Here is a 27,954-nt window from a genome sequence, read left to right on the forward strand (position 1 = left end):
GTATTTGTTTTATTCTTCATCGGTTCCATGGGCTTTTTTGGAAGGTGGGATATCAATATTTAATACATTTTTGGTTACAGAATAACATTGAGAAGCAGGGGTACGTCACATCTCAAGACAGTCACTTTGTTACCATGGCAACCAACCTTCTCACAGTGCAACGTTTTTCACGTATGGCTAGTAAATGTCACACGGCGTGGCCACGTCACGGGGGGGACTTTGTCTTCCTGGTTATCAGAATAGAAGGCCGAAAACCTCCGAGACCCGGTCACGAAAGAGTTCCTATGAGCAAGGTGAGCAGATGGACTTTGAATGGGGAATCTTATCTTATATATATGAGTCTCATATAACTCATATTAAACTATTTAATATTAACAGCGAACTAAAATAATCAACAGTGCACCACAGTCGCGCATATAAACATGATCATGTTTTTACAGAAGCTCCTGAACGCTTCATTCAGACATCCGCATAGTTAGACGTCAGTGTCAGTGAACCCAACACACGTACGAGGGTTGGCCAACTTTCCATGATGTACTGCAACTACTACAAATATAACGTGACTACGAGGATATTCGTTTATGAGAGTAAAATCTTGTTTTATTAAGTGATAATTTAAAAAATGCACGAAGTCAGCGAACGCAGCACGCGACTGCACTTTCACATTTACAGGAGGTCGTGAATGCTTCAGGCGTTACGACCAACTAGTTAAAAAAAAAATAAAGGATAGCTACTTCCACACGGATATCGATCAGTTAATCAGGTTAATATTTAATTGCGCGGCGTCGAGGACACGTTCGTGGTGATATTTAGTAATGATATGGAAAAAATGCATTGATATTCGAGCAAAGCGACGAGTCTTTTCTTGCTAGCACCTCGGCGGCTAAGTTGTCCGCTGCAGCTTGGTAACGACAAGGTGGCGTTCAGGGCCCGTTGAACGTCAACGCAGCATCCGTTGGACATTCGTGCAGATGTTTATTACTCGGACTGGATGAAAATTAAAGCTCGCCGGCGGATAGGACAACGCGAGAGGTTTTAATTCCCCACCGATGTCTTGCGGCTGTTTTATGGGTCAGCTGTGCAACGAGGAGGTGGGACGGAACCGGGGCCGTTGTTGTGTCGTGCCCCATTAACATGGACTGGTTAGTTGCAAAACAATCCGATTCGTCACATTTTCAAACATTGCTGGGATCGAATTGAGTGTTTGTTGGCGAGAAATGTGTCGTTTGATCACTGTTGTAGTTCATCCGCCCTCCTCTGGGTGTCGCTCTTATTTGTTTATATTGTCGCACACCGTTTCTTGTGCCAGGAACGACATATTTAAAGTGTTTAAATTGTTATTGTCAAAGTTACACTTTTGAAATTGAAAAAAAAAAACAAATTTGCTGTCCAAAACAACACCGTTCGAAGTCTTCCTCCTTTTATTTTTTTCTGTGATTTTTAGGGGCCATCAGCTTTTGTGGCGTATGGACGCGTACTAAGAGGAAGCTCCTCCCCCGGTCATGGAGGCTCGCTTCGGCACCATAGTGTTCAGCTCCAAGTTCGACTCGGGCAACCTGGCCCGTGTGGAGAGGGTGACCAAGCGCACGCCGAGCCCCCACAATGAAGCGGGGGCCGCCTCCGCCGCCAACCTGCCCGACTACGAGTTCAACGTGTGGACGCAGCCTGACTGCGCCGGCACGGAACACGAGAACGGCAACAGGTGAGTGGCTGCCACTTGGCTGGCGTCGGGCCCAAACCCTTGCATCTCCGAATTGGGCCAATTTTCATTTTCACCATGTGTCTGTAATTTTTACAAATGATTGACTAACGTTTTGAAAATTTGTTTAGTTTTTTTTTTTTTTTTTAAATTTCCTAAAAAGTGAGAGTTTTGAGTTTTGGATAGATGAGGCGTCCACCTGACGTCAGAGACATATTTATTATTGCACGAATGTTATAATATTGTAAATGAATAAAATTGGAAATATTTCAAGAGCGAAGGTGTATTTTTAAGGAGAAAATAATGAGAATAAAGCCTTTATTTGAAGAGAATGTTCTTATATTAAAAAAAATGAAGTTGGAATTTTACTAGATAATGTAAGAGTACTCCAAAATTACATGGAATATCTGAGTATGACATCATGTTAGAGTATAACCTTTTTTGTACCTCAATATTTCAAGATCTTCCAATTCGCTGACATGTCATTGTTTTCTTCGAAAAAGCCAATTGTACCAAGTGACTTTACATCCATCCATTTTCTTTGCCACTTATCCTCACGAGGGTCGCGGGGAGTGCCGAAGCCTATCCCAGCTGTCAACGGGCACCCTGAACTGGTCGACAGCCAATCGCAGGGCACATAGAGACAAACAGTCGCCCTCACAATCACATCTCGGGGCAATTTAGAGTGTCCAATTAGGGACTTTATTTGAATAATAATAATAATAAATAATTTTAAGATGTCCTAATACAAGCGTTCAAAAAAGGTCAACATTTTAATGTGATTAGTTGGTGTAACGTGGCAGTTGTATTTTTCATGAGACAAAAGATGTAATATTTCTGTAATAAATGTGCGTGTGTGTTTGAGGACGTGGTTCCACTTCAGCGTGCAGGGCGCAGCGCCCGCCAAGCTGCTGAAGATCAACGTGATGAACATGAACAACCAGAGGAAACTCTACAGTCAAGGCATGGCGCCGCTCGTGCGGACTCTCCCCGGCAAGAACAAGTGGGAGCGGATCCGGGACAGACCCGGCACCGAGGTGCCCGACGCTCCCACCAAATAATAACAGCGACGTCGACGCCGCTAAGAATGTCATCGCTTTCGTTGCAGATTGTGCGCAACCAGTTCATCCTGTCGTTCACTCACCGCCTGCCGGAGGTCCGAGGGGCCACCACCTTCTTCTCCTTCTGCTTCCCCTTCTCCTACGCCGAGTGCCAGGAGATGCTGCAGCGCTTGGACGACAGCCACTGTGACGCGGCGCGGCTCGGTCCTGCCAGGTAAGATACAAGTCATTCTACTCTACTACATTGTGCTCTTTGTATGTATTTTTGCTTGATTTGTAAAAATACCGTTGCCAGGTCGACGTTTGGTGTTAAACAATGTATTAATATAAGTTTTGAGACAGGAGAAATGATGCTTATCCGCCCACCCTCCTGCGCGTGTCAGCCCCCCAGATGACATTTATTACCGCCGTGAGCTTTTGTGTCGCTCTCTGGACGGCAACCGCGTGGACCTCCTCACCGTGACCAACTGCAGCGGCATGCGGGACGAGCGCGAGCCTCGTCTACCGCGGCTCTTCCCCGACGCCGCCGTGCCTCGACCTCACCGCTTCGACAACAAAAAGGTACCAATACACGTCCAATTTTTATATTTCGCCATCTGGGCGCCATTGTCAGTCCACTGCACGCGTTTGCAGGTGTTCTTCCTGAGCAGCCGCGTGCATCCCGGGGAGACGCCGTCCTCGTTCGTCTTCAACGGCTTTCTGGACTTCATCCTGCGGAAAGACGACCCGCGGGCCCACGCGCTCAGAAACTTATTCGTCTTCAAGCTGATACCCATGCTCAACCCGGATGGGGTCGTGCGAGGCCACTATAGGTCAGGACGACGTTCCCCTTCTGCTCGTCACGCGGTAGTTCTAATTTTGCAAAATTCCGTAATTCCCAGCCTACAGAGTACACCTGGTTATAAGCCTCACCAAGTACATTTGTTAAGGAAATACTACTTGGTACATACATATGCTACAGCTTTGTAAAAGCCGCAAGTGCCCACATTTAAACACAAGATATTTACAAAGACGGTACAAGGAGAGTGTAACGCTAACCCTAGCACAACACTTGCAGGGCCAGTTAAAAAAAAAAAAAAAAACGGTAAAAATCACTGAAACACATCAGTAACATGCCAGTGCCTGGCTAACAGGGCCGGACCGGTAAAAGTCACTTCCTCTGCACATATATTCCACCGATCTAGTTTAACGCTAGTGCCTCCGTGTTAGCAGCGCCAATTAAAAAAACCACATGCCGGTAAAAATCACCGAGTCACGGCAGTCACACGCTAGCGCAGCGGTAATGGGGCCGGACCGGTAAAAGTCACTTCCTCGGCACATATATTCCACCGGTCTCACTCTTACCTTTTCCGCTCGAGTGCCCCCTTGCGGCCGTTAGGGAAAAAAAAATGCACAAATTAGCCGCATCACCCCGTAAACCGCGGGGTTGAAAGCGTGTGAAAAAAATCACGGCGTATAGGCCAGAAATTACGGTAAGTTAAAGGAGTCATTTCTGTTGTTTTTTTTTTTTTTTTCTCAATTTTATGAAGAAAAATATTTTGGAAACAATGTACAGAGTATAAAGCTATTTTAATTAATAAATTACTTTTGGTAATTTTTGTATTACAACTCAGATTTTCCATGCGTTCCTAATGTAACGGTAGATAAATCTGCTGCCAAAGATTGTGATGATTGAAGTAAAAAAATGTAAACACTGTTACTATTATTCTTATTGCGTAGGACTGATTCACGGGGCGTGAACCTGAACAGGCAGTACATGAATCCCAGCCCCGAGCTGCACCCGTCCATCTACGCCGCCAAAACGCTGCTGCTCTACCACCACTTGCACAAGGACGCCCGACCCGCCGGGCCTTCCCTCCGCGTCCAAGCCCCCCCCTCTCACGTCGCGCCTGCCGATCAGCACGAAGCGCCCGACCTCACCGCCCTGGAAGTCAGCCTGAACCAGCGCAACGCGGCGAAGGACCCGACCCTCCGCCGGCCCGAGCTCGTCCTGGCGACGGAGGAGAACGGGCGGACGGCGAAGGACCGCGTCGGCGGCTCGTCGGGTTCCTCGGAGATCGTCGGGGCCGCCGCCGAGCCGCCGCAAGGGGGAGCGACCCAAGTGGCGCGGACGGAGGAAGATGAGCAGAAAGCCGTTCTGCCAAAGGAGGGAGGCGTGGCCTACTACGTGGACTTGCACGGCCACGCCTCCAAGCGAGGCTGCTTCATGTACGGAAATAATCTGCCTGATGAGAACCACCAGGTAAAAGAAAGATGAACACATTTTCCATCCAACATTGAAAGAGAGAGACATAGTTCATCGGAAAAATTTGTCATATTTTGAGAATTCTCTCTGCAACCACTCCACAACTTTTTAAATAATACAGTAGTTGTCATTGGGGGACAAAGTTGAAATTTGGTGAAAAATGAGAATCGTTACTTAAAAAAAATAATATTGTAGATAGAAAATACATTGCCATAGATGTATATTATGATAAAAAGCTTGGGATATGAATCCAAAAGCTGCAAGAAAAACTGAGATTAAAGTAGTAATCTTTACGAGACTGAATTTTATGCCAACAAAATGAATTCCACCCCATAAAATACAGCGGTCAAACTCAAGGCCCGGGGGCCATATCCGGCCCGCCACATGATTTTATGTGGCCCGCGGAGCCAAATTTAAGAGTTTCCATTTTTATGATTCTTGTAAAAATCTGTACCAAAATTTCAAATTGTCATATAAAGGATCAAGTTGAAATATTGCAAGGATTTTTGTGTTACCAAACATGAATAGTTGAAAAACACATTAGCCTTGATTTCTGATTTCATTTGATTTCTCATAAATTGATTATATAAACATGACGAGACAATTAAACATTTTTTTTATTGTTTTACAGTCAAAACGGCCCCCTGAGGAAAACCCGAACTACAACGTGGCCCGTGAGAAAATAGTACAAGAGATGTAATATTGTGAGAAACAATATAAACATTTTACAGTTACAGATATTTTAAAACATATTTTTGGAAGAACATTTTTTTCAGTTTTCTGAGAAAAGGGTGTGTTTTATGAGAGTAAGAATTCACCTTCTGTGGATCTTATCCTCACGAGGGTCACTGGACCCTATCTCAGCTATCTTATAAATAATTCAGTTTGTTGTGTTGTAGTAATTTCATATTTGTCATCATCAGATCGATTGATTGATTGACTTTCTTTGTCCCGTCACGGAAATGAGATGGGGAAAATGAAGTGTCGCGGTGCTTGTGGTGCGTTTAAGGTGGAGAACATGCTGTACCCGAGACTGATCGCCATCAACTCGCCACACTTCGACTTCCTGGGCTGCAACTTCTCCGAGAAGAACATGTACGCGCGGGACAAACACGACGGTCAGTCGAAGGAAGGGAGCGGACGGGTCGCCGTGCACAAAGCCATCGGAATCCTGCACAGGTGAAATATACGCATGCCGTCGCATTTGTATTGAGATATCATACATTAAATATGTCTTTGCTGTTTGTTTTTTTTTTTTTTTTATAGCTACACGTTAGAATGCAACTACAACACGGGAAAGTCTCTGAACGCCGTCCCCGCTGCGTGCCACGACAACGGGCGAGCCACGCCCCCTCTCGCGCCCGCATTTCCGCTCAAGTACACGCCGGAAATCTTTGAGCAGGTATAGTAAGGTGACCAACCAACATTATTAAATGATATCACTTATAGTAATACTGTACAGACTATCGTGCTTTGAGATATGAATTTCATTTGCTCCTTGACCACACTCCTAACTCAAAATACTCACATCATCATCTTTTTTTATTGAATGGAAATGACAATCTGTTGACCCTCCATTTTGTAATATTTCTTTAACAACAAAAATAGACTTCAATGATATTGAACTTTGTAATAATATCCAGTAATAACATATGTAGTATTAAAACAGTTTTCACCACATTTCTTTTGGGTTATAAGACTAGTGACTATGCATTTGTTAGCATGTCTATGGTGTTTTGCAGTAACTTTACGTGTTAAGCTACCCGAAGACGAAAGTGTGCCGTTTATTTAAAAAAAAACCAAAAATGCATCATGGCATTCTCTAATAGTATTTTATCAAATTTTGATATCATACAACACACCTCTGTCTGGAGAACGCCACGGTAAGAGTTGCAGCTCACACTTGTCGCCCCCACTAGGTGGGGCGCGCCGTGGCCATCTCGGCGCTGGACATGGCTGAGTGCAACCCGTGGCCCCGCCTGGTCTTGTCGGAGCACAGCTGCCTTGGCAACCTGCGGGCGTGGGTGCTGAAGCACGTGCGTAGCACCAAGGTCCAGAACGCCCACCTCGGCGCCAAGGCGCAGCAGCACAGAAAGACGTCGCCGCCCAAGACCTTGCTGAAGTGAGTTGTCACACATGCACTTACAGGCACACACACATTTTTCTATTCCTCACACAGGCTTTGAAAACATTAACACTCATTCAAACATATGAAAACATATTTAAAAGTCTTCATTAGTGCTTCTCCAAAGAGGAAATGACACTGAAATGTTTAACCAAATATGATTTCATCTAACGAAAGTCCGCTAGCTTAATGCTAAAATGTCAAATGTGACAGATGAGCAAATGGGAAGTGATGTCATAAGATTAATTATGAATCTTCAACCAGACACGTCGTCATGGTTATACAAACGACTGTTACTGGAGCATAGTTGTAGACCTTCTCTGCCTCTTTCAGTCGAATTCAGTGCTACCCGGATGTCGTAGCGCAACGTGGTACCGCATAAATCCGGGGTGTCAAACTCATTTTTGTCGCGGGCCACATTGTAGTTCTGGTTTCCCCTCGGAGGGCCATTATGACTGTGAAACCATAAAAATTATGTATCGCCTTATCGCATGAAATTTATGAAATACTTTTGGAATCAGAAATCAAGAGTAATGGGTTTTTCAACCATTGTTGATGTTTGATAATGTGAAAAACGCTTCCAATACCTCAAGATTATGATTTATATGACATGACAATTTGAAATTTTGGTGCAAATCTGAAGAAGAATCACGGAAGTTGACATAAATGACTTGCTTTCGCGGGCCACATAAAATCATGTGGCGGGCCGGATCTGGCCCCGAGGCCTTGAGTTTGACACCTGTGACAAAGGCTTGCAATTCCAAATTTATGCTTGCCTGTATAATCTAAAAAAATAAATAAAAGAGAATTTTCAGCAACTAAATGGAAGAGGAGGAGATGAACTGTGATATAGCAGAGGAAATATGAATCGATATCTTGTGCACGCTTTTAAAACACGTATGTGTGGGCGACGGCGTGGCAGCGGTCTGAGCGACCCGCCGCCCGAGGGCTCCTTCGGCCGGCTGCGCTGCAGCAGCCAGAGCAGCGGCAGCCTGACGCCCTCCCCTAAGATGCCCAAGTCGCCCAGCTTCACTTTCGGGTGCCCGCCGCCGCGGGCGCACTCGCAGAGCCACGGCAGCGGGCGAGGCCGCGGCCACAAGTCCGCCGGAGCCGCACGGGGTGAGTTGCCGTTTCCCCCCCCTCCCCCTTTTCGTGACTGATGTCTCACACCACTCCACGGTGACGGTTGCTATGACCGACAAGCTTTCGACACGAGGCTGCAACCGTCTGCGCTCATAAGAACAAATGCGGATGGAACAAGGACAGAAGTCGTTCTGACTTTGGGACCGGCAACAGAATAAAAAGCTCTATCCCCAGGAGCAGCTGGTCACCTGACCTCGGGCATAAACATAAAACATAATTCCCTACCCCTTCTCTGATTGCATGTCAGCATCCACATGCTAACAATACCGTAGCATTATTTTACAGCTAAGTACATCGGTTACCTTGAATCTGACAACGGTGCCGATTCTTGAGGGCCTCGGATTGTACGGATCTTTCATTTATCTGTAAAACCTGAGCTGTGATAGCCTGGTCAGCATTTCCGGGGCATCGTGGCTCAGCACAACGTCAATTGCACGGCCTTCGGCATGCTATTAACCCCCCCCCCCCCCCCCAAACTCCCGGCCCTGCACGTTAGTCAGCAGGTGTGTCTGTCTCCGCAGACGCCAAAACTGCGGAGAAGAGACGCCCGCCTCCTCACCACCGCGCCGTTCTGCGTTCCCCCGCCAACAGCCACGCGTCTGCCCGCCCCCGCCCTCCGCCCTCACCCCCGCTCTCCTCCTCGTCTTCGTCGTCGTCGGTGTGCGCGGCGGCGGTCTCCTCGAGCATGGCAGGTGTGTATTCCCTGCTGCCACCGAGCCTTGTCCTCACTCCTCCCCCCCAGCTGTAGGCGCTTCTCCCGACTCGGGCTCATCTCCGAGCTCGCCCTGCGTCTCCCCCACAGGGCACCGCCCCACCAACAACTCCCCTGCTCGGGAGTGTCGTGTATCGGTATTATGGCTAAATATTGAATTTTGTCTGCGCGTGTAATGTTCCCAACATTATTGGTGCTAACTTCAATTGTAGTAGAAGATCACATTATCTTCTAGTAGCTACCTCAGGAAAAAAAAATATCTATATATATATATACACACTTGAAAATGTGAATACGAATAACCTTGAATAAAAGTGGTGCAGTGGTACCTCGGTTTTCGTATAAATCAGTTTTGGAACGAAAATTTCGAGATTTTTTTGCTTTGGTTTTGCACTCCAAGCCTAGCATACTCTACTGCTAAAGCATACATTTTAAGCAAACAATATATATATTTCTTAAATGATTTAATTATATAAAGTATTAATACATGCATTTCTATTATGCAGGATATTATAAGGAAATGCTAGAAAAAAAATCTTTTAAAAAACTACTTTTTTTAGGCTTGGAACGCATTATTTCATTTTCCATTGATTGTAATGGGAAAACGCGTTTCAGTTTTCAACCGGCCTTCTGGAGCGGATTGTGTTCGAGAACCGAGGCACCGCTGTACTCGATCATGTTAAGTATAGTTAACCAGCCGTTCACTGTTTATTGCCTAGTGGTGTAAAACTGTTTAGGTTATATAAGTTTGAACAACGTGGTGTGGTTCTGATCCGAAAAAGGTCTCGGGACAACACTTACTGGCGCACACAGCATTGTGTCACTTGTCAAGCTTCTTACTGTGAATTTTGCAAACAGGTACTTGTACTAAAACCTTCATTTTTGACAACACAATGTGCATTTTCCTCTTGTGGTGGTGCTAATTGTTACGAGCAGATGACTTGAATGTTCATGAAAAGAATTGCTTGTGACCCGTATTACTTTTTTTGGACTCGTGTGTGCTCGGCAGGCCTGGGCTCTGCAGGCTCGACGGAAACCTGGTCCAAACCAGCTTTACCCGCGCGCCCCAGCCGAGGCGGAAGAGGAAACCGAAACGCCGGGCACCGCGTGGCCGCAGCGGTCAGCCTCCAGTATACTCATTTTCATACGTAATTAAATCATTTGGCGTCGGATGGCGTTTTAATGGTTTTTCTTCATCTGTCACAGACTGCTAAAGATTGTGGACCCGAGCACATCCTGGCCTCGGTCAAATTTAGCAAGTGAGTACAAAAATGTGTTTTTTGTTACTGTTACATGATTTTAGATGAACATCTTTTTTTAAAACCCACAAATATCACTGTCACTTTTAAAATTTCGCCAATAAGAATTAAAATGCTTGCTAACTTCAACGAGCGTACTGTACGTCGAGATGGTGACTCGTTGCGGACTCGAACGTTGTGTCGCCCGCGCAGGTGCGAGCTGCAGCCGCACGTGGGCGCACGCAACAAGAAGGCGGGGGGGTCCGACGGGGCCGTGGCGCGTCTCGCGAAAAGCCGCCCCAGCGTGATCATTCAAGGTAACGTCGTGAGCTAACCGGGAAGTACTCACGTTTTGCACAAAAATTCATTTTTGTAGTTTTTTTTTTTTTTTTTTGTGGCCCGCAGCAGCTGACGAAGAGCGAAGCAAGCAACAGACGTGTAAATCCCACAAGAGGACCACGGCCCGAGCCCACGTTGTGAAATAGCGACCCACCCCCTCCCCCGGTCCCCACAAGTACGCATTTCCTCAACAACCAGAGCGTCGCCCGCCCCATCAGAAAGACAAAGCTAACTTCGATAGCGACAGCGGTTTCACGTTGCAGTTCCCGTCTTTATGTTGTGCGGCGGCTGTTCCTAACGAAGTGGCGATCAAACGTCGTGTATAGTTTCGTATCGAGTCCGTCGTGTACTGCAGTCGTATTGTTGTCGGGTTTAAGTGCCTTCACCACAGTGAGTGTAAACAAGAGATTACCTTCATTTTGATCTTCGTACAGTGTTGACTTTGACACCCTCACACATACTGATGATACCTTTGGTACCTTGACTTAAGGAGTGTACCAATTTGCAGATTTTTCAACTTACAAGTTGTCACTTGGTCAATTATGTTTTTGATTTTTTTTAACTTTGTGTTGTGAGCGAGCTTCAGATGAGCCGCCACTTGAGTGACATGTTAAATTTAGCAATTGTGATATTTGTAACGCCCTCAACTGGACAAGAAGCGGCAGACAAGGTTTTTTTTTTTTTTTTTTGGTTGGGCTCCCCCCCCCCCCAATTTCAACACCCAAACACTTAACGGGTAGACTCACCTGCTTGAGGTGTTACTCACTAAAGATACACCCCACAAATACTACAGTACGCACAGGAATTACATATCAAAACGCGGTTTACCTATTGCAGATTCATTGCGTTGTGTATTAATGTATTTATTGTGAAAGGGTTTTTTTTTCCTCCCCAGAGGTTAGAAAGTTTATTAGAGGATGGCGGAGGGTAATTGGATTGTGGCGAAGATTAAACAAGTCTGGGAAGGTTCATACAGCTTTAAAATATAAAAAAAAAAAAAAGAAATGTGAACGCTACTTAGGAGATAACACCTATTGCAGGTGAGGTCCTCAACCTAACCCCCCGCGATAAACGTAGAATTACTTTGTTTTACATTCTCTTATTCCATCCACCCATTTTCTTTGCTGCTTAACCTCACAAGGGTCGTGTGCAATGCAAGAGCCGCTCACAGCTGGGGGGGGGGGGTGTTACACACCCTGAACTGGTTGCAAGCCAATTGCAGGGCACGTAGAGACAAACAGCCACACTCATATTCACACCTAGGGGCAATTTTAGAGTGTCCAATTAATGCTGCATGTTTTTGCAACAAACTCCATACAGGCGGGTCCGGGATTGAAGCCAGGACCTCAGAACTGTGAGCAAACAAAAAGCATTCGGGTATTTTCAGGGCTGGAATGGATTAATTTCGTGGGAACAACTGATTTGATATACAATGTACAAGTAAATCGAGTTACAAGCTTGGTCAAACTCTTAAGTCAGGCACCAGTTAACACACATTCAACCACCGAGCACCTTGTCAACTAACCTCATTCTATAAGATGTTGCCTATAAGAAGTATCCACTTGAATGCTGCTCCTTTATACACTGGATGTTGTACAGAAGATTTTGTGCTTGGATGGAATTTGGCAGGTTCCGTTCAAACAATACCGTTGAAAATTGTTTTAAGTCTTAAATGTTTCCTTTACGTTCTCTTAAGATGACCAATGTTAAGTCATTTCTATGTCCTGTGATTAAGGGTAGTAAAAATGTGTCCCTCTAATACCTTCTCTGTGGACCAATAAGTGTTTAATAATATGCTATAAAAAGTATTATGGGACAAAATTTTTGTCATTGTTTTTGTGATGTCTATGTTGTTATTTTACTGCGGCTATTGGTCAATTTAGATGACTTAATTTCCACCCATCCATTTACTTTGCCACTTTCCACCCATCCATTTATTTTGCCACTTATCCTCGCGAGGGTTGGTAAACGGGGAGGAGGCGGGAGATACCCTGAACTGGTCGCCAGCCAATCGCACGGCACAGAGAGACACAGTCGCACTCACAATCACACCTAGGGACAATTTAGTGGCCCCAATTAATGTTGCATGTTTTTGGGATGTGAACCCACGCAGGTACGGGGAGAACACGCAAACTTCACACAGGCAGGGCCGGGATCGAACCCAGGTCCTCAGAACTGTGCCGCCAATTCTAATTTATTTTGGGATATTTTTGTTTGATGGCGAGTTGGCAATTTTTAGAATATAAGGGAGTTAAGTGCCTTTGCTTAAAAGTTAGGTAACACTGTAAAATCATTACAGAATGAGAGGAAACAAAATTTCATGGCATATTTTATTGATTTTTTTTTTTTTTAAAGTACTGCACACAATGCACAAGCTCTAGGAAATCATTTGGGGGAAGATGTTTATGTTTCCCGGGTGATGGTGGTGATTTCCATCTGTGGAGTGAAAAAACAATTGATGCCATTTCATTTTGAGTTTTTCTCCTTCATATAACTTTTGAGTAGTAAAGTACTTCCATTTTAATGCACCAATACAATACACCAGTGGACCCATCCCATTAATACAAATTAATAAAGTGGCAAAACACTGCCTCCATCCTGTTAAGGATGTGGTAACCTTTGGATCTTGAGTGTTAACATTTTCAGGGGCTCAAAAGTAATCACACATTCCCAGTTACTACAATAATGTGTTATAATTGTTTGGGGGCATAATGTTATATGATTTGATAATTCCATACTTGACTTCACACCATTTCGCTACACTTTGACCTCCATTTCATCTCATCAGTGAACCTTACATTTCTGTGATATCAGCCTTTTGTGTGCATGAATGTTACCGAACTTATCCGGTGTCCTTTCTTACATTTAAGTCTGGTGAGATTCCGCTCACCTGGCAAAGGCCCAAATTGTTTCCTAGTCCTGCTTCTTTGGGTTGTTGACAGCCACGTAGTGGTACAGCACCACCAGCAGGAACAGGGACACGCCGAGCATGTTGGCAAAAATGGCCAACTGCACGTCTGTCACCATTCTGTCGTATAAAATGATGAAAAATGTAATGGTCACAGAAAGCACATGTCAATGTACAAGCCGCACCAAAAGTAGATACACACTTTTAAAATTATTTAAGAAAGTGAAGGATGGAAAGTAGGAACCCGAAGCTAGCTGGGATAAGCGCTGGCACTCCTGCGACCCTTGTGAGGATATGCGGTTTGGATAATGGATGGATATAGGTAGGAAGGAAAAACTGAAACAAGCTAGGGAGGGGCTCGGCGTCCTCTCGCTATAAATTGATATTTCATTTCTCGATTCCACACTCACAACCTGGACAAAAGTCAGGCGTGTGAACCACTTCTTTATCAGTGACTCCCAAAATAAAGTATATAAGTCCTAATTTTATTACATGGAAATGTGAAAATAACCCTGTTGCCGTGAATGCGTGCAGCCATACACATCTCATCTTAGTTGTTCTCAATGACGTAGTCGTATAAAAGTATACATTTGCGAGATTTAAAGCAAAACATGTTAGCTTAGCTCGCTAGCTAAAAATTAGCCAAAACAACAACAATGCAGACGTCAAAACTCGGACCAAAAGAGAAAAAAGTAAGGTTGTATTATTATTTTTTTTGAGTAATGCAACTACTTACGTTAGGTTTTTAATAGATTTTTTTGTTGTTGAAAAAATGTGGTGATTCTGTTGAAGCCACAATTCGAGAGGAGCGATTCAGCCCCTTCCGGTTTAAGCGGAAGGACACGTCACGTAAAAGCACGACGCATTCCGTTACACTCGTAAATCTAATACATTTATGACACGACTGTTTGATTGTGCGGCGTAAAAACGGCTCGAATCTCAAAAAGTCGTAAATGTTGGCACACATATTTTCTAGATGTGAGTATGGTTATTCACTTTTGCTTTGGAACCTAGATGTTTGCATTTTCCTCCTAAAACTGCCACCAGATTCTTTTCGAAGCGGGGAAACGGCTTAATTCACGCGAGGCCCCTGAATCTTTCACGCCCCGCCTTCTCCTTGACGTTTTTCCTTGCCACAACAAAAAAAACAGCTGGAAGACAGCCAAGATGGCGGCCGCGTCGGTCGCGGGGCTCGAAGCCCACAACATGGAAGAAAAGAAATTCCAATACTTCTCTTCGATCAACTCCATGGCCAAGAAGATCATGCTGGAGCGAGAGAAAATCAAAAACAAGCACGGCTCGACGTGGGACAAAATGTCGCCGCAGGAGCAGGACAACGCCATCGACAACTGGTTGATGGATCCGCACATCCGAGCCCGATACGCCATGCACCGGGTAGACCGGGACGAGGTGGTCTGCTACCCCAAGCTACTCATCCAGACCGGACAGAAGATCGTCCATTTCGGGGAAGAGGTGCCTGCAAAATGTCGCCATGGAAATTTAAAGCAGATCTCTTTTAGGCCAAACGCCTGCGAGTTATTATGCTAACTGTTAGCCACCCAACAGTCTTAATGTGTTATTATAATTTGTAGCCCAGACCTAAATATTCTATAAACTATAAAACATGGAGTTGACATGTGAACTAGTGTCTTTATCTTTTTATGTTCAGGATATTTCATGGCAAGATGAACATTCGGCTCCCTTCTCATGGGAAACCAAGGTAAACATCATCAATAATGAATATGTGTATGATTACTGTATATTTCATATTTTACACCTCGTGTATTTGTTTATATTGACTAATAATAAAACATGAGGGGTGTTGGGAATGTGTAATGAAATTTAACAATGAATTTAAAATGCATGCTGACTATTAGAGCTAAAGTTAATCTGATCTTGAATGGTAGGTTAGGTTATCTTATTATTATTGCTTTAATAAAAAGCTCCTTATAGTGAAATATGTTGGGAAATAAAATGTAAATAAATACTAACATTTGAAAACAAACATTTATAAATTAGTTGCATTAAAATGACTCATCTACACATTAAAATCAGTATTTAATTAACATTTACACTCCCTCTTCCCCCTCCAAAAAAATAAAATACTGTCTTGAATAGTTTTCTATATTTTTAACATGTGCTGACATTATATGACATATTACCGGTAGTCTTTCTTAATGGGACTCCCAAATCATTACCATGGCAAACTGCACCGTACCCCCCCCCCCTTCTGTGCACATCAAAATAAAAGCAGCGGAGAATTTACAATTAATTTGACTCAACGCTGCGCGGTTTTTGCCTAAAACTATGTCGCCGTATTTCAGAGCCAGATGGAATTTAGCCTGACACCGGCCCCCGACCAGGAAGTGTCCGTCTCCCAGGGGGACGCCAAACCCGCAAGGACCCCTCACTCCACCCAGCTTGGCAAGAGTGTAACTGGAGCCAAGGTGTGCTTTTTGCCTCGTGGTGGTTTCTGTGTTTGTTTACATTTACAAAATTACATTTTTTTTTCTTCACTGAAAATGGATGTTGGAAAAATAACTTTGAATTAATCGCCGAAACTCGCTGAATTCCCTAGCGCACCCGAGCTGCAACAAGAATATAAAATCCATTTTCTAATTTTTTATTTGTATTCAACCCAAGTTGTCGGCGAGCGAGAGCCGGCGTCCGGAGGAGGAGTCGGCGTTCTGGAAGATCAGCGCCGAGCGGTCACGACTGGAGGGTGAGAAAGCGGATTTCCAGTCGCTGACGCCCAGCCAGATCAAGTCTCTGGAGAAAGGAGAGAAGCCGCTGCCCTCGTACCTGCGCCAGGTGAGACGTTTGCTGCCAGGGGTGGGGTGGGGGAGTGGGGTAGAATCTGCTTTTGACCAATTTTAGCCTTATTAAGAATAGCGCTTGACCTTCTCCGCAGGAGACGTCTTTCTCCTCCAAAGAGCCGGAGTCGGACCCTCACCCGCCGGCGCTGCCCAAGCCGGTTAAGCAGCGAGCGCCCAAGCCTCCGGCCCCGCAACCTCCCGTCGCCATCTCCATTTCGCCGAGCCCCGTCGCTCCGCTCAGAGTCTCGGGGGCGGGCTGGGAGCGCTCGCAGAGCACTCTGCCGGTTGTCAGTTACACGGTGGACGAGGTGTTCCCCACCCCCAGCCCCCTCGCCAAGAGCCCCGCTCCCCCCGGCAACAAGGAAAAAGAGGACGACGACTCGCCCGGAAGTCCTGCCTTTTCCCAGGTGAGCTCGAAAGAAAGAAATCATTTGCTTTTTTTGCGTTTGCGCTAAGAATGACCCAAGTTAGCTTCCAATTTAGCGACGGGATTAGCTTTCAACATTAGCTTCTATGTAAGATTCCAAAGGTAGCTATCAATATGAATGCTGTTAGCTTCCAACATTTGCTTCTGACGGTTCCTCCAATGTTAGCTTCTAACTTTACTTTGTTTGCTTCATTGTTAGCTTAGCTCTGAAGTTGCCTTCCTATGTTACATCTGAGGTTACAGGTAAGGAAGCCCACAGTTAGCTTCTGAAGTTAGCGCCAATGTTAGTTTACGATGTTGCGTTGAGTATTTGCTTCCAACATTAGATTCCCGAGTTAGCTTTAAACCGAATCTCCTTTAGTTAAGCAGTCTGCTTTTGTAGGACCTTTACTTGAATGTTCCATCACGCTGCTGCCCTCTAGTAAAGCCAGCCAGCGCTAGCTACTTTTGTAATTACATTAATAACATTGTAATTACCCCTATGAGTTACTGTTGATCAGACTTGGGTCCCATGAAAAGTGCTATAAAATAAAGCTTTTATTATGGTAATAGTGTGACAGGAATCCAATCGCCCAATAAAACATCTTCTCCTTGCAGTTTAACAGCAGCACCAACATCCTGAAGACAGGATTTGACTTCCTGGACAACTGGTAAACCCAGCATGGAAGGCGGGGCCGTTGGATGACATCACCACCACGCCACCAATGACATTTCCTTCATCCAATCGCGCGCCCCGTTTTATTTCCGTCTTGCCAAAACACTGCCTGTCCTCTCGACTCCTTTACCGGACCTTTCCCACGACAATTGCATCAATTATCTGTTAGCTCAGCTAGCTTCCCAACCATTTATTGTACCAAGCTACATGTTTTACATTGGGAGGGTGGCGTCACAAAATATATACTTAAATGGTCTAATCTCTTTAATCACAAATTTACGTGGTGCAAGATCTGTTGAACACATCTATTATTCTGTTTGTTACAAATTCATTGTAGCTTTTAGCATCTAGCGGGAAAGAACTGAATTATTCTTGTCACTATATGTTGCAAGCAAAGGTAGACGAACAAAGATTTATGAATGATTTTCCGACCAACTAAGTGAAATCTGATTAATTTCTCTCAGTACAGTGGTTGGGAATCCCTGAGTTAGCTTGATTGGCATTAGCAAGTGCCACCGCTAGCCTGCCTGCCATTTTGATTTGTAGAGCGCTTTTCTCTTGGATGTGCAAAAACGTAAAAAGTAAAAACACTGCGACAACTTAATTTATCTTGTTTAAAAATTAGCAATAATTAGCGTGTAACAATTGCTTCTAGCTAGTCTATGTAAAACGCTGTAGAGCTTTTGTTGTTCGTTAGCTTGATGCTAACGACCTTTGTACTTCTGTGACCAATTTATTTTATCCAAAGAAATCCTGAGACAAAAATATTTCTAAATGGGGGTCAAAATATTAGAGTACAGCAAACAGGCATGGCAACAGCCTAATAATGTATTTTTTAAAATATTTTTAGCCCTCATCTTAATGTTACATAGTTCTAGGATGAGTATTTATCAGGTACTTTTGTAGCCTTGTGCTGACCAATCACGTGCGTTAGCATCACGTCACATGCTCATTTTGCATCTTTTTTTACGTGTGCGCTCCCTGTGATACACAACACACCTTTTTTTAATGGCGGTGTTGTGTCCAAAATGCCACGAGAAGTATTTTACTGACTCGGCTAACGCGACGGTTTACGGGACCACCGCGCACGTGTGCTTGACTTGTACGCCGTGATTTTGAAGTCACACATTACAATAAAGGAAAGTCCGAAAAAGTCGGCTTTTGAGTTTTTACTGTCAATAGTACTTAAAAAAAAAAAAAACTAAACACGTAAATTTTGAAGTGCTTGTATTTTAGGGGTCTTGTGTTTTTGTTAGTCTTGTTGGTATGGTACTAGGCCCACGAGAGATTCATTCTGAGACATCATAAAAGGATGGACAATCCAGAGTCTGCAATAAAGTTAACATGCATGTTTTTGGAACGTGGGAGGGAGCCTGTGCCAGGTCCACAAAGCAAGGCCTGACTGTGCATCTGACCTCAGAACTGGGGGTTGGGGGGCATGCTCACCACTGGATCCACTGTTCCGCCATCTCCATTTCCACTTACTGTAAAATCGGCCTCCTTCTGAGAATGAGCAGCTCCAATCAAAATCAACATAAATTATGGACCCCGCGCCTGTGTGTGTGTGTGCGTGTACCCGGCTGAACTGAGGTGCCTCTGTCCGAATCTGCTGCCTCCTGCCAACGCCTACAACAGTCTGAATAGTCGCCTTCTTCCACCAGACGTTCAATCACAAATTGCGACGCGGTTAAAATTATTTGTATCATTCCGAGTTGACAGTCTGCAAATATTCAGTTTAACGATGAACAGCCAAGGAACAAGCTGTCACGCTTTTAAACCGCGGCGTGGATGAGACGTAGCGGCGGTTTGTTTTCGATTCGAACCGGTGGGTGGGAGCGGGAGTGGTTTGAAAACTTTCCCGTGGGAAATTATTAACAGAAATAATCCTGTGTGAAATTGCCGTCGTTGCAAACAGCGGATGCAATATTTTAAATGCTGTACGGGCGTAAAATGAAGTTTGTGGAAACACATTTGTCTTAAATAAGGTTGTATTGTAAAGGTGATTTGTGTCCTAGAACTTCACATCCATCAATTTTCTTTACCGCTTATCCTCACAAGGGTCACGATGAGCACTGGAGCCTATCCCAGCTGCCAACGGGCAGGTGGCGGGGTACACCCTGAACTGGTTGCCAGCCAATCGCAGGGCACATGGAGACAGACAACAGTCGCACTCGCAATCACACCTTGGGGCAAATTTAGAGTGTCCAATTAATGTCACGTGTTTTGGGGATGTGGGAGGAAACCGGAGTGCCCGGAGGAAACCCACGCAAAACTAGCTGACAAATGACTCCCCAGCTTTTACTATAGATTACCGTTTTACAGAGTGATGTTTTCCTTATCAATATAATATCAAACAGCTCTGCTTACGTCTTGGCTTTGACATGGCAGCAGTTTCCATCAGTTTCAGAAGCGAGGTCGTCGTCGTGGACGGGATCCGGTTTGGTGGTTCCGGGGCTTGTAATTTGCTCGTCGGAAATCGAGAAACCAACCAAAGCGTCAAAGTCATTTCGATGTTAGTTTACATGAAAATGTGCACTCAAGTGGTTTAGAAAGTAGGGGGGGGGGGGGGGGGGGACATTTGGCTCCTGGAGACACTTGCAAGAGTCTTGCGGCCTTTTAACTGGCACGTGTACGATCACGTCTGTGCTTTTTAAGTCGTAATTGTACGTTATGAGTGAATGTAGGACACGTTCAAAACAAAAATACAAGTTTATGGACATGAACCGTGCTCATCATCAAAATTCAAAAGAAAAAAGGAACGAGATCGAAAGGTCAACGAAAGCTATGACAACCTAACAGCCGATGTATGTGCATACAGCTAAATTAAGATAAAATAATTGGCTATATCATTTTTTTTCCAGTATTCTTGCTGGGGCATGTGTCTGTGGGAGGCCTTAAGCAGGAGAGGAAGGGAGGAGAGAACTGGGACTTTTTTTTTTTTTTTGCTGCTTCTTTCAGGAGTCGGGAGCTTGAAAATGGGACTGGTCGCCAGGTCGCTCGCTCTGCTGTGTTTGTGCTCGGTGGGATGGTGCGTTCCCGCCGGAACGCCGCAACCGACGCAGGTCAGGATTATATTTGAGTTTTTATTATTATTATTATTATTGAGCTTAGCATTAAAAAAAATAACTAAATGTAACGATGTCACTGGCTTTGTAAAAAAAAAAAAAAAAAAAGTGGCGAAAAGTGCAGACCTAAAAGTAGGACGCCATGAGAAGTCTATTTGCTGGATGGCGTATCTGTTCTCGGGAGCAATGACATCGTTGATGGATAATATTGGTAACACATTTTAGAACAGAATTACGCCAAGGTTAAACATCTTGCTTTTGAAACTAAAACAGATGGACAAAAGGTCATTAGGTAAATTCTAAAAATATTGGGGGGGAAAGAAAACATAAAGGTTAAATAAAAGTTAAAATCAAACTAGACAAAAAACAAAAAATAAATTCAAATAAAATGGGCAAAAAATGAAATGAATACATTATTATAATTATATAATGATTAGTATGCAATTTTAGGGGTCAGAATGCTATATTAATGCAATAAATATGATAGGACTCTTGACAATATAGCTAAGTGGCTAATTGTCCCAAAATAGTAAACTAAAGTATTCTGTTTTGCTAAGACTATCTCGCTAACTATGACTGTGAAACCATAAAAATCTTTAACTGCCTCACCATATTTACACGTGAAATTTATGAACTACTTTTAGAATCAGAAATCAAGGGTAATGAGTTTTCCAACTACTGTATTATTGTTTGGTCACACAAAAATGCTTTTAATAGCTAAATGTTATCATTTATGACTTGACAATTTGAAATTTTGGGACAGATTTGAACAAAAATCACAGAAGTTGATACACATGGTTTGCATCCGCGGGCCACATAAAATCATGCGGCGGGCCGAATGTGGCCCCCGGGGCCTTGAGTTTGACACCTGTGGTCTAAAGGGAACTCGCTAGCTTAAAGCTAGCTGAAGGTAGACTGTTGACTAGAACTAGCACAGTGACCCGTGCTTGCTCGCTATTTATACAGTAATTATTTTTGAACCAATATGACTTGAATATTGTGGTTTTTGTTGCATCAGGCGTCTCTTGCAGATGCGAAAAAGTCACGAGGAGATGTCCCAGACATTCTTCCGGCGTCGGAACTGGAGCCCACCAACACGGCATCGGACTTTGAAACCTCCTACAACTACGTTTGTACGCGCTCACGCCACAAATAGTTGCTAATTTTGTCACATAAACAAGAGTAGCACCACATCTCCTTCTGCAGTGTCCAGACTGGCTGGGATGGACCGGGCCATCCACAGTCTCAACGTGGGCCACTACACCCTGGATGTCACTGTGGCCCAGCTTATGGCGCGTCTGTCCAGGATGGATGGTACCAAGTCACGCTAATGCTAACCCTGCGCCAATTTCTAGTTCCTCTCACGTTCTCTCATTTCCAAAATGGCAGCCAAGGTGGCGGAGCTGGAGGACAGAATCCGGGAAGTCTACCAGCACAGCAAAGACAACCGCAAAGAGACCGGAAGATTGGAAGGTACATTTTTTTTTTTACGTTGTTGTTTTTCCCAGACCAATGAGAGCTTAGGTGTTATAGCTGCTCGAGACAAAATGGCCTCCGCGTGAAAATGAACACAAATATCAATTGTTGCGGACCTATCAGGGTGCCAGAAGGGCCAGCGGGTGGGCTACAAATGCTACCTGGTGTACAACAACCAGGAGGACTACGCCGGTGCGTCCACAAAGTGCCTGGAACGCGGGGGTCGCATGGCCATGCCACGAGACCGCCGCGAGCAGGAGGCGCTGGCCGATTACGTCAAGTCCTTCTTCCAACCGGGCAATTGGCCCGTGTGGCTCGGCGTCAACGACCTGTCGACCGAGGGCGTGTACGTCTTCGACGACGGCACGCCCGTCTCCTACTTCCAGTGGCGCAGGCACTTCCTGTCCGGCCAGCCGGACGGCGGCAAGCGCGAGAACTGCGTGGCCATGGCGTCGGACGACGGCGAATGGTGGGACCACTACTGTGACAGGGCCATGAACTACGTGTGCGAGTTTGATGACAGGGTGGCGCTTTAGATCAATTCCCAGATCTCCATTTTAACCAAAAACTGTACACAAATAGGCAGTCACCGAGGTCACTACTCTGTGGGCCTTGCCTTACAAATACGACGGCAAACACAAACATTTCAAAATGAGTTCTGACACCTCCAACTGAAAACAATCATACTAGCATCACATTTTTTTTGTACGCATACATAAATTTTATTGGAAGTAAACTGTTAATGATTTTCATTCTGCTGCTGTTCGCTTTTTACTAAGACAGGAATCGAGTCTTTAAATCACCCCACTGGAGGAAGAACGACAAATTTGGGTGCGTTTTGTCATTGTTGTTACACTTTTGGGGCACAAGAAGTCGGCACCTTGGTCTAGCTAGAAAGAATGGTCTGGAATCCTAAGCACCGGTGATGTCACGGGGCGGGGTTAAGGATCTTTCTTACGGGTCTGGCTATGAAAGCTGGCACATATCCAGATTTAGAAAATGTTCTTTAATTTACTTTTTTTTTTAATTAAAGTCCAATATATATCTAATCATAATATTACTTCAGATTGGAGGGTTTATTATCCATACAAATTTTGGACAAAGTCCTCCTCTAGTCTTACAAACTGTATTACATTTTATGGCCACAGAGAGGCGCCAAATTCAACTAAGGGTGGTACTGTATTGTTTATGGAAAGCGGTTTTAATGTATTCATGATTCTTAATATCCGGCTGGTCCATGTACCATTTCAATTTGCCTTTACTAGAAAAAAAAATGTAGCGTGCAGGTAGGAATACTAAAGCACACAAGTAGAACTGTGTCTTATTTGTCACATTGTTTTCCTTACTAGTGAGGACAAAGAGCATAATGGTATATAAAATATATACCTATGGTATTCCAGATCAAGTATATGGAATAAATGCTCATATGGGTTTCCGTAAGCGTTCAATGTCCAATTTACAGCAAGGACCTAACAGTGATAAGCGGGCGGCCGCTCCGCGCAGCTTTGCATCGGTCGCACCTCTTCACGTTACCGTGAGTGGGAGGCGTGACGTCATCAGCGTGCGACGGGGCGTCGCTGCCGCTAACCTCCTGCGCCGCTAACTGGATGGAGCCGGAGGCCGACTGCAGGATTTCACCCAGCGTGGGTCGGTCCATCGGATACATGCTCGGGTGGGACAGGAGGACTTTGTCGGTGTCGCTAATCAGAAAGTCACCTCCCATCTGGGAAAAAATGTATTCATTTTTAGAATTTAACGTCACCTGGGTAACAATACCAAACTGGCTAGTAGTAGTACTTACTTTCCCAAGCAAGATGAACAGAAGAAACAAGACAAATGACAAAATCCACTGACCTGGATAACTGATCTGGTTTACTAAAACTAACTAGCCTAGCATAACAGTGGGCTACATTTAGTCGCTAACAGGCTAATTGAGGCCAACTCCAACCCAAAGCTAGCTGGCTAACTACTACAAATGTTGGATAAAACCCGGAAAAGAAAAAAAAAAAAAAAAAAAAACTCTGCTAGGGTCATCAATACCTGGTAGATGTCCTCCAACATGTGCATGGGGAATTCGGGGAACGCTCTGTCAGATGCTTGGTACTCAGAATACCGCAGCATGGAGTCGAAATTCATGACTTTAGCGCAGGACGAGATCAGTCCAAAGATCCTGTAGATCTAACACCAATAAGACAACAGCTTACATGGAATTAGGTCCTTGGCCATGTAACGGTCTTAAAATAAAGCCCTTTTATTCCCCAATAAGATCACATTTCAGTTCAGTTCATTGGAAAAGTTGCTATGCACAGTAAAGCCTTGGTTCTCAAACATCCCCGTTTTCGAACAAACCGGTTTACGAAATTTTTGTTGCTTTTGTTTTCAAACGAAAATCGGTACTCGAACGCCCCCGACAAATCCCGGAAATAACATATTGCGGGCCGCCAGACCAGCTGACACACGACACGCTTTGTTGTGAATTCCCGCGCCGCCGAAAAAAACACGGAAATAATGCGCGCGGCGCAAGCAGCTGACCCACCCACGACGAGTTTTGTTCTTGTATTAACCCCCAATCATGGTTCCAAAGAAGGCAAGTTGCTTGTTTAAAGTTATTCTGCACTTTTGTTAAGAAAAAAACTTTACAAGGCTGGGGGGCGAGTCGCTACAGATACGGCAATGCGCTCCGAGCCTAGCGTACTCTACTACTAAAGCATACATTTTAAGGAAAAAATAAATATATTTCTTTATTTTATGACAAAGTATTTAAACTATACATGTATTTCTACAATGCAGTTTATTATCAGGAAAAGCTAAAAAAAAAATGCTTTAAAAAGCCCAACTCTTTAGGCTTGGAACGCATAATTTCTTTCTCTATTTCTTGTAATGGGAAACGTCGATTCGGTTTTTGAACAAATCTCTTCTCGAACTGTTTTCTGGAGCGGATTGTGATCGAGAACCGAGGCATCACTGTATAGCGACAAAATTGTTAAACGGGAAACGCTGAAAGTGATTTTGTAAAATTGCTCCCCTCTGTTCGCCTGCCATGTTAGTGGAAGCGGTGCAGTCATGCATTACATTACAGAGATCATATTTAAAAAAAAAAAAAAAAAAAAAAAAAAAAAAAAAAGTACTGCCAAATAAATTCTAATGAATCAATAAAAATAGATTAAATCACCCACCCCTAACTGTAATTAAGTTCCAGTAGTGATGATTTGGTATGGTTTGCAAACCTTCCTGTGCGGATCCAGCACCAAGTTCAAGGTGCATCCCGTCTGCTGCAACCATAAACGGGCCCCCTCCAGTGCTCCAAAGGACACTACCACGACCTTCACGGACCGAGCCTCCAGGGCAGCCTGTACGCCGCAAGAAAGCGTGTTGAAAACATCAAATGTCTCATTTATGGGGGTGATTTTTATTTGGTGCAACCAACCTTGTTGCCCTCCAGCTCGGCCACATGGTCGCGTCACGGCAGTCATCCAAAGTGCCTGATGAGGACCAGCAGAAGCTTCTGACCCGGGGAACGGTACTGATCCAGATTGACACTCCTTCAAACACAACATACACACACAAAGCCTAAATAAACAACAAACGACATTCCTAGGCCTTTTTAGACTTTTTTTTTTTTTCCTTTAGGGGTGGGGAAAACTCTCCCAAGTGTCTTGAAATGAAGGCGAGCGTACTCACTTTCCAGTGCGTCCATCGGTCAACAAAGTTTCGGTGCTAAAGATGTCCGCTGTTTGTCCTCCGGTCGTCACGGGAGCATTAGACGACTGAAGACTTCGATCGACGTGCTCTAGGAAGGAGTCCCATTGGATCTGTCCATACACGTACACACGCAAGCGACGTTCAGGCAGAACCGGTCGGACAGAACTGACGCACATTTCTGCGTACGAACCTGGAGCTCGAGGAGCTCCTCCACTTGTTCCCTCACTCCCGCGTGGCTATAAAAAGACAAATAAATCAATCACCTCTTTGATCTATTGATTACTTAAAAGATATTTGAATCTTCAAAGTGCAACACATTTGGGATTTTGTGCAAAATGTCTTAAAAAAAAATCTAAATCAAACTTTTCCAAATTCAGTAAAGAGAACATTCAAAGCACAGGTGTCAAACACAAGGCCCGGGGGCCAGATCTGGCCTGCCGCATGATTTTATGTGCCCCGGGGAGGCAAATCACGTGTATCAACTTCCGTGATTGTTTTTGTTCAAATCTGTACCAAAATTTCAAATTGTCACGTCATAAATGATAACGTTGAGCTATTAGAAGCATTTTTTTTGTGTTACCAAACAAGAATAGTTGGATAAACCCATTACCCTTGATTTCTGACTCCAAAACTAGTTCATAAATTTCATGTGTAAATATGAGGCGGTTAAAGATTTTTATCATTTCACAGCCATAATACCAGAGATAGGTGAATATTTTACTATTTTTTTTAAATAAAAAATAGAAAACACAAATTAATATATTTACATTTGATATGAATTCCAAGAACACTTTTTAATATGTCATTATGTCAGGCATCTTCAAATGATAAACTGACATTATTTTGCTGGAATGACAGTGGTTAATTTCTTTTGACATTCATATCAGTTATTTGTTACAGAACCGACGTGAAAACAAGCTAATTTCACCATTTGTCGGAAATGTGCTGTGCAAGTTTTTCTAATTCTTGCTCGTTGTGATATTTTTGACGAAAGCATGCCACATATGTTCTTGAGACCCCTGAGAATTCTTAAATTGTGAAACCTCCTCCAAAGCATACCACCTTTTAGAGTTCATAAAAATGTTATCATGGTGACAATTTAACCTGGAACTGGTAATCTGCGACAGTCTGTGACCTTTGCTTTGTTTGTTCAAATTTACCCATACAACTTCTGCCAGGTGGCCTCGGCATCGCTTTTCTTCTTCACTCCGATGCTGTGCAAAAGTAAGAAAACACACTGTTAAATTTATAAAACTTACTGATTAATTTTTTTTTTTTTTTTTTTTTAGCACAACAGAGAATGAACGTCACCTTTTGTAGAAATCTGCTCCGGCCGCAATCAGGCCCAGCAGAGTGGCAATTTTGTATGGGACAAAGTCCTCCATGGACGCTTTAAAAGAAAAAAGAAAACTTGATTTATTTGAATATGTTAATGGCGAAACCCACAGAAATGCAGCAATTACCCACGCTATAAACCACGCAGAAGCTAGCAACTTTTTAAAAAGAATTTCTTCGAAAATTATGATCATAAATTGAATTAAGGGCTGCTTTTAACGAACCTTTCAACTAAAATAATACTCAGTTTGTACAATGTCGTTGTTTTTTCGAGATTCTGCCACCTTTCAATCGTATTCGGATTTTGAGAGCTAAATTTGCTCGTTTGTGACTGACAACGCAACATGGGTGGCACCCAAACGTTTCCTGATTCGTCGTACATTTAATGAGTAAAAAACACTTTTGTTTGTCCTACTCTGAGCATCTTCCTTGGCCTGCTCCAACAGCGATTTGCCAAAGATGACGAGCTGCTTCAAGGCTGCAGTGAGGCGCTCCTCTGGGGACACGTCTTCCTCCATTCCCGGGGTACGGAACAGTACTTTGATCCGCACTTTACACACTCGATTTAACGCCAAACAGGAAGAAGAGCACTTCCGGGAAACCGTGTGACCAACGTGGATCACGGCGGGATTTGGCGACCCCTATTGGTGAGAAGGATAGTTGCATTTTAACCCTACTTCACTCAACTAAGGTCAATTTATTATCGGGTGGAAAACATCTACTCAAATATCCTTAAAACGAATTTAATCAAAATTGAAACTAAGTGACATGAAAATAAGAATGGAAGACTACGAGTAATGATTTTTGAGTTGAAACAGCAATTTTAAGAGGTAAAAAAAAAAAAAAAAAAAAAAAAACACACACACACAAAGGAACTGTTAGGAAACAGATCAAAATGTTAATTCACAAATGTTCATCTAAAATAGTAAGAAATTTTTTGTTCGATCAGATTTTTTTTTTAAGAATTGAAAAAGCTTCTCTCAAGTAGAACACCATGTGAAAAAAAGT

General features: G+C 43.9%; 5 protein-coding genes across 16 annotated transcripts; 3 read left to right on the plus strand and 2 right to left on the minus strand.

The window, feature by feature from the left end:
* Nucleotides 1–193: 193 nt before the first annotated feature.
* Nucleotides 194–12,757, plus strand: agbl5 (AGBL carboxypeptidase 5). Of its 11 annotated transcripts, none has more exons than XM_061812028.1 (16): nucleotides 194–293; nucleotides 1,445–1,702; nucleotides 2,565–2,736; nucleotides 2,808–2,974; nucleotides 3,144–3,321; nucleotides 3,394–3,572; nucleotides 4,480–5,002; nucleotides 6,015–6,184; nucleotides 6,272–6,407; nucleotides 6,925–7,127; nucleotides 8,044–8,249; nucleotides 8,795–8,965; nucleotides 9,995–10,104; nucleotides 10,192–10,244; nucleotides 10,437–10,540; nucleotides 10,629–12,754. In XM_061812028.1, the coding sequence occupies exons 2-16, from the start codon at nucleotides 1,503–1,505 to the stop codon at nucleotides 10,706–10,708; spliced, it is 2,652 nt and encodes an 883-aa protein (XP_061668012.1). In that variant the 5' UTR covers nucleotides 194–293; nucleotides 1,445–1,502; the 3' UTR covers nucleotides 10,709–12,754. The 11 variants fall into 11 exon arrangements, with proteins under 11 accessions (XP_061668012.1, XP_061668013.1, XP_061668016.1 ...); XM_061812029.1 differs by lacking the exon at nucleotides 194–293 and adding an exon at nucleotides 486–587; XM_061812032.1 differs by lacking the exon at nucleotides 194–293 and adding an exon at nucleotides 492–534.
* A 121-nt stretch (nucleotides 12,758–12,878) lies between these two features.
* On the minus strand, nucleotides 12,879–14,211 carry ost4 (oligosaccharyltransferase complex subunit 4 (non-catalytic)). Of its 2 annotated transcripts, none has more exons than XR_009793784.1 (3): nucleotides 14,207–14,211; nucleotides 13,426–13,590; nucleotides 12,879–12,998 (listed from the first exon to the last, which is right to left on the minus strand). XR_009793784.1 is itself a non-coding variant. In XM_061812040.1 (3 exons), exon 2 carries the CDS (start codon nucleotides 13,587–13,589, stop codon nucleotides 13,476–13,478), a length of 114 nt encoding a protein of 37 aa, XP_061668024.1. In that variant the 5' UTR covers nucleotide 13,590; nucleotides 14,207–14,211; the 3' UTR covers nucleotides 12,879–12,998; nucleotides 13,453–13,475. The 2 variants fall into 2 exon arrangements, 1 of the variants encoding a protein (XP_061668024.1); XM_061812040.1 differs by having other exon boundaries at nucleotides 13,453–13,590.
* Nucleotides 14,212–14,401: 190 nt separating this feature from the next.
* On the plus strand, nucleotides 14,402–18,534 carry c23h1orf198 (chromosome 23 C1orf198 homolog). The gene is made up of 6 exons (XM_061812039.1): nucleotides 14,402–14,943; nucleotides 15,140–15,190; nucleotides 15,795–15,917; nucleotides 16,114–16,281; nucleotides 16,382–16,693; nucleotides 17,311–18,534. Exons 1-6 carry the CDS (start codon nucleotides 14,638–14,640, stop codon nucleotides 17,365–17,367), a joined length of 1,017 nt encoding a protein of 338 aa, XP_061668023.1. The 5' UTR covers nucleotides 14,402–14,637; the 3' UTR covers nucleotides 17,368–18,534.
* A 1,467-nt stretch (nucleotides 18,535–20,001) lies between these two features.
* LOC133496333 (C-type lectin domain family 11 member A-like) lies at nucleotides 20,002–22,921 on the plus strand. Its single transcript, XM_061811762.1, has 5 exons — nucleotides 20,002–20,430; nucleotides 21,452–21,566; nucleotides 21,640–21,747; nucleotides 21,823–21,906; nucleotides 22,033–22,921. Exons 1-5 carry the CDS (start codon nucleotides 20,245–20,247, stop codon nucleotides 22,443–22,445), a joined length of 906 nt encoding a protein of 301 aa, XP_061667746.1. The 5' UTR covers nucleotides 20,002–20,244; the 3' UTR covers nucleotides 22,446–22,921.
* Nucleotides 22,922–23,214: 293 nt separating this feature from the next.
* selenol (selenoprotein L) lies at nucleotides 23,215–27,570 on the minus strand. The gene is made up of 9 exons (XM_061811761.1): nucleotides 27,362–27,570; nucleotides 26,923–27,001; nucleotides 26,772–26,825; nucleotides 25,802–25,847; nucleotides 25,591–25,721; nucleotides 25,337–25,451; nucleotides 25,137–25,259; nucleotides 23,950–24,087; nucleotides 23,215–23,632 (listed from the first exon to the last, which is right to left on the minus strand). The coding sequence occupies exons 1-9, from the start codon at nucleotides 27,462–27,464 to the stop codon at nucleotides 23,366–23,368; spliced, it is 1,056 nt and encodes a 351-aa protein (XP_061667745.1). The 5' UTR covers nucleotides 27,465–27,570; the 3' UTR covers nucleotides 23,215–23,365.
* Between the last annotated feature and the right edge of the window lie 384 nt (nucleotides 27,571–27,954).

The sequence above is a fragment of the Syngnathoides biaculeatus genome, chromosome 23 (genome assembly GCF_019802595.1).
Source record: "Syngnathoides biaculeatus isolate LvHL_M chromosome 23, ASM1980259v1, whole genome shotgun sequence".
Lineage (NCBI taxonomy): Eukaryota > Metazoa > Chordata > Actinopteri > Syngnathiformes > Syngnathidae > Syngnathoides > Syngnathoides biaculeatus.